The sequence below is a fragment of the Teleopsis dalmanni genome, chromosome 1 (genome assembly GCF_002237135.1).
Source record: "Teleopsis dalmanni isolate 2A chromosome 1, ASM223713v2, whole genome shotgun sequence".
Lineage (NCBI taxonomy): Eukaryota > Metazoa > Arthropoda > Insecta > Diptera > Diopsidae > Teleopsis > Teleopsis dalmanni.
Window position 1 is genome coordinate 87,690,820 of NC_051846.1, and position 6,021 is coordinate 87,696,840.

General features: G+C 41.2%; 1 protein-coding gene across 1 annotated transcript; it reads left to right on the forward strand.

Annotated features, from left to right (window-relative positions):
- The first annotated feature begins 61 nt into the window (after window positions 1-61).
- Window positions 62-1,462, forward strand: LOC119686510. The gene has a single exon (XM_038101101.1). The coding sequence runs from the start codon at window positions 62-64 to the stop codon at window positions 1,460-1,462; it is 1,401 nt and encodes a 466-aa protein (XP_037957029.1).
- Window positions 1,463-6,021: the final 4,559 nt, after the last annotated feature.

A 6,021-nucleotide genomic window follows, 5' to 3' on the forward strand; every position in this document is an offset into this window, starting at 1 on the left:
GACATTAAAGTGACTGCACATACTGGCCGAGATAGCGGCTTGAAGTTGGGACCCATATGCCATGAATAACAAAAACTACAAAAACACTGAAAACAATCAAATGAACGACGACAACGATGACGTTGTAATATGCACCACCACCGAAGAAACTTCCACGCCTTTTAGGATAGGCTCCGTTATTAAGCGGACACCTCCATCAATATTAAGTAGCAACGAAACAGTAAATCGATCAACAACAATATTGAAAACAAATAAGCAAGAAGAAATACGAAAGAGCCAGCAACAACAACAACTTGCGAAAGATGTGGCTATTATTGATCTAGCACAAGAAACCGTAGTAAGTCAGTTAGCCAAGCGGTTAGGACAAGAAATTGACAGCCTCGTTCAATACGTCGAGCCACGTAACAATGTGCACAAAGATATAAAGAGAATGTGCAGCACAATTAAAAAGGCGCACACAAATCTCATCATGCACATAGAGATGAGTGAGTACAAAGCCAAGTCAAACATCACCTTGGTACAACAACGAGAAACGCCGTTGACAGCAAAACGAGACGCAACATCGGTATCGGCAAAAAGGACAAAATCCAAAATGAGTCCAAAAAAGCCTACAGAAGAAGCAACCAAATCACCTGATACTAAAAAGCGCAAATCAGACGCTGTGGCCGAAAGGCTGAACCAACCAGTAGAAGAATGGACGAAAGTACAACCAAAAAAGAAGGCATCCAATATAAAAAAGGGTAAATCAATAAGACCGCGAGCCGATGCCATCATCATTGAAAAAATGGAAAAAGAGATGTCATACGCTGAAATTCTGCGAACAGTGAAATCAAATGAACAACTAAAAAACCTAGGCAACAAGGTTAAAACCCTGCGCCGTACACAAAAAGGAGACCTGCTTATCGAGCTGAAAAAGAGCGAAAAAGCAGCAGCAAATGAATGTTGTGCCGCTATTGAAAAGGTTCTTGAAAACGTAGCCAAGGTGAATCTCCGGTCGCACAATGTAACCATCCAATACAGAGGGCTTATTAAAGATCTGAACACTGATGACGAGTTATTCGACGCAATGGAAATGCAAGCAAAAGTGAAAAGACCTGATAAATGCACAATCAAAAGTAGGCGCAAAACGTACGGAGGGACAGAGTCCACATATCTAATGCTGCCAGCGGAAGATGCAAAAAAAGTACTGGCGCGCGGACATTTAATTGTTGGTTGGACTCGCTGTCAAGTTACAGAAGTTACTACACCACAAAGGTGTTTCAGATGCTGGGCATACGATCACTTAGCGCTCAAATGCAAAGGACCCGATCGCACAAATATCTGCAGACGATGCGGCAATGAAGGACACCGTGCAGCAAATTGCAATGATGCAGAAAAATGTGTCCTCTGCGAAGGTGCACATACAGCTGGTAGCGGAAAATGTCCACGATACAAAGAAGCATTACAGAAAATCAAGGCATGAAGATACTACAATTAAACATCAACCATTGTAAAGCTGCACAAAATTTACTGTGGCAAACTGTAGCAGAGAACAATATTGACATGGTCTTACTCTCGGAACCGTACGAAGATATACACTCACATTACTGGATTACAGATTCAGAGAAACAAGCGGCGATCTGGGTGACAAATAACAAAGCTTTACAAAGCAAGATAACAGCTCCTGGCAGAGGTTACGTATGGGTGAAACAGAATGACGTGTACTATGTGAGCTGCTACGCACCACCAAGATGGTCAATTGATTATTTCGCTCAAATGATGTGTTCATTAGAAAATGAGCTAAGAGGAAAGCGCCCTATAATCATTGCTGGTGATTTTAATGCATGGTCACGAACATGGGGCAGCCGGTACACAGATAAACGAGGAAAGATAGTTGAAGAAACCTTCGCTGCCATGAATCTGGTTTTGCTGAATACACCTGGCGTATACACGTTCGCTTGTATTAGAGGACATTCGATAATAGATTTAGCCTTTTCCGATAGCATCACGGCAAACCGCACAAGATGGAGAGTAGATGAGTCAATATACACGCACAGTGACCATCAAGCAATAATGCTCGACACAAGCAAAACAAGATCGCACACACAATACAACTTAATCGCGCAAAGGAAATGGAAGAGATCAGTCTTTGATGCCGAAGCTTTCGATGTTATGTGGCAAGATGTGGAAATCGAAATCACTACTGCAGAAGAAATGGCAACACAACTGGCGAACCAAATAAACATCGCATGTGATGCATCGATGCCCAGATGCAGATACAATGGCAAAAGACAACCCGCATATTGGTGGACAGATCAAATAGCCAGCCTGCGTAGAGCGTGCATAACAGCAAGAAGAAGAGCGCAACGAGCAAGACGACGGCCAGATTTTGAAGAGCAGTACACCGAGTTTTGTACACGAAAACGCGACCTTAAACGAGCAATCCAGCAAAGTAAAGTCCGTTGTTTTACGCAACTACGTGATAGTACCGATGTCGATCCTTGGGGATTGGCTTATAAAACAGTAATGCGAAAGGTAAAAGGCCAGAGAGCCCCTCAACCAACTTGCCCTATCCTGCTAGAGCAAATCGTGCTTACACTCTTCCCCCCACAAGAGGAGGTGATAATGCGAGAGTACGCACAAATCGAGCAGGACAGTATACTGACAATAACAGCAGAGGAAGTGATCAACACGCTGTGCCGGATACACGAAAAAAAAGCCTCGGGGCCAGATGGAGTTCCCAATGTCGCTTTCAAAGCAGCGGTACGAAAAAACCCACAACTGTTCGCTGATATATATAATGCTTGCTTAAGAGAAGGAGTCTTCCCATCACAATGGAAACTGCAACGCTTAGTACTTCTTCTTAAACCAGGGAAGTTTCCTGACCAACCTTCGTCATACAGACCTCTGTGTATGCTGGACACAGCGGGAAAGGTCTTAGAACGCTTAATCTGTGATCGACTTCAAGAATACCTTGAAAACAACAACGGCCTGTCTGATATGCAGTATGGTTTTCGAAAAGCGAGATCAACAGTAGACGCCATCAGAAAAGTAACGTCCATAGCGCAAGTTGCATGCAGCGGCGGTCACACCCGAATGAAATACTGCGCAGTTATTACACTGGACGTGAGAAATGCCTTTAACTCGGCAAAGTGGCACAATATCCTGTTGGCTTTAGAAAGATACTGCGTTCCCGACTACCTTCTACGCATAATCAGTAGCTATTTCAGCGAGCGAACATTGCAGTACCAGACAGATAGAGGCATGAAAAGCTATAAAATTACAGGTGGTGTACCACAAGGGTCAGTCCTGGGTCCAACGCTATGGAATGCTATGTACGATGGCGTGCTGCAACTCCAGCTTCCCGATAAAGCGACAATCGTTGGATATGCGGATGATATTGCACTGGTGGTAGTAGACAAGCACCTTGATGTATTAGAAGCCAAATGCAATGATGCTGCGGCGAGAGTGCAACACTGGCTTAATAAAGCCGGACTTGAACTAGCAGCACAAAAAACGGAATTAGTACTGGTTAGTGGCCGTAGAAAAAAGGAAGAAATGACTCTGTGCATTGGCGAGTGCGAAATAAAATCACAAGAGGCAATAAGATACTTGGGCGTCTTGATTGACTCGAGGCTTAGCTACAAGCAACATCTCTTAGCAGTGAGTGACAAGGCTGAGAAGGTTAATGGCGCATTGGCAAGAATACTTCCAAATATAGGTGGTCCACAAGGCGAAAGACGGCGGCTATTATCATTGGTAACAGATTCGATAATACTATACTCGGCTCCAATATGGGCAAATGCTACAGATAGCAACATCAAGCACGTTGCAAGGGCTCATCGACGCAGCGCACTACGAGTAGCGTGTGCATACCGCACAGTATCCGATGACGCAATCTGTGTTATCGCCGGAAAGATTCCAGTAACTATACGTGCAAACGAGTTAGGCCGGCTGTATCACACGCAAGGTGTAAAGCCATCTCAAGAAGAAAGAACTATTGAACGTGCGCAATCATTGCGAGAATGGCAGCAAAGATGGGAAGACTCCCTCAATGGCCGATGGACCTATGCATTAATCCCAAACATCGAGGTATGGTTCACAAGACCCCATGGAGAGCTGGAGTACCATCTCACCCAGATACTAAGCGGACATGGTTGCTTTTTGCATTATCTACACAGATTCAATTTGGCCGACAGTCCTATCTGCCCAAGTTGCCCGAATGAAGTAGAAAGTGCAGAGCATGTTGCCTTCAGCTGCACAAGATTTATTGAAGAACGCCAAATACTACAAGAAACCATAGGACGACCACCAACAATCGAAAACCTAGTAAGCGAAATGTGCTCGTCGAATGAAAAATGGAATGCAGTTAAATGGTTTGCTAACATAATAATGCGCAAATTACAAGATGCAGAAAGAGAGCGTAAAGCCCTTCAGCAACAACAACGAGAGCGTCATCCACAACCTCAAGTACCAGACCTGCAAAACACAGCTATGGACAACAACAGCAGCGGCAGTCAATAACACTAGCAATACAGACGTAAGACTGACTTACAAAACTATAGGTGACGGAAGTAAAATTCCAAATTAGTGGACAGAACAGCGTTTCGCTGCGCTGAAGAATGAATAAGACTAACGAAGTATGAGCTTCACGCTCAACTTTAAATATAGGGTGAGCTTAATGCTCAATACGGCCTTCTGATGTTATACTTTACGGTGATTCCAGAAGGGTGACCCGTACGGACGAGAGGAGTTTTTAGTGGGTTAAAGTCCTACACTGACTTAGGCTTTCGATGCTTTTCTCCTAATCCAAAAAAAAAAAAAAAAAAAAAAAAAAAAAAAAAAAAAAGTAAGTGTTTTCAAAATTGAATCCCTTAGAAATATAATACAACATTAAAATCCTCAACCTCCTGGAAGAATGAAAAAATATAAAGAAATGATGTCAAACAACAACTATTCGAATTAATTTTAATAAAAGTTTTATATAAATCAGGTAAATCATTGAAATTTGACAATACGTGAAAGAGAGCAATATAAAACTCGTATTTGAATATTTGTTTCCTGTTTAAGTCAAGTTCAATCAATCAAAATTCATAAAACATATTGAAACTAAATGCATACATTGAATGCATATATTAGATCTATCTCAAAGACCAGATTTTATTGGAATATAATATTAGAGAGTTTACTTCTTTTGTTTACTTCTTTTATTAAGCGATAAAATTGCGTTTTCAAAAGGGGTGTTTTACTGACAGTTAATAGTAATTACACTAGTTGTTTTTTAACTGAATAAAAACTATCGATATCGATAACTATGGTTTGACAGCTGAGAATGAACATTTCTGTTCAGTAAGGTTTGGCAATTAATCATGAATCGTTTAACACTAGAACAACGAATTTTCAAATTGTGAAAATTTAATTTGTAAAAAATAAATCTGTTTGCGAAATGCATAGAGCACTTCGTATAGTTTACGGTCAACATAATTGGTCTAGTGAGCAAGTAATTCGTGCAGTTATTGATCATTTTCGCACTAATTTTACTCTTCTCGATTCAAAATCAACAAGATCATCAAAATTGACTGTTTGGTGCGGTTTACATGCTGGCGGCAATATCAGTCCTTATTTCTTTCAGAATGAGGAAAGTGCGAGCGCTAATGAGATGTTGACTAAACTTTTGTTTCTAAAAATTAATCAGTTAAACATTGACGACATTTGATTTCAACAAGATGGAGCGGCGCAATTCGCCATTTAGCACTTTTAACCATCGATATATTGCGAAATTAATTTCGTAACAACGTAATTTCCAGAAGTATTCCTGTTGGTTTGTCTTGGCAGCCTCATTCGTGCGATTTAACATAACACATCTCGATTGCTTTTTATAGGGCTATGTTAACTCATTATCAGGTTAAGTTTATACCGACAAACTAGCAACTCTTGAAGTATTGAAAATTAATGTTTATGCTATCATTGGTGTCGTACGGCCACATTTATTGTAAAAAACAGTCAAAAATGGGACTGATCAAATGGATCATGTAACTCGTT

Excerpts from the sequence above, each read along its gene's own strand:
- LOC119686510 (XM_038101101.1), top strand. The coding sequence starts at position 62 with ATGAATAACAAAAACTACAAAAACACTGAAAACAATCAAATGAACGAC.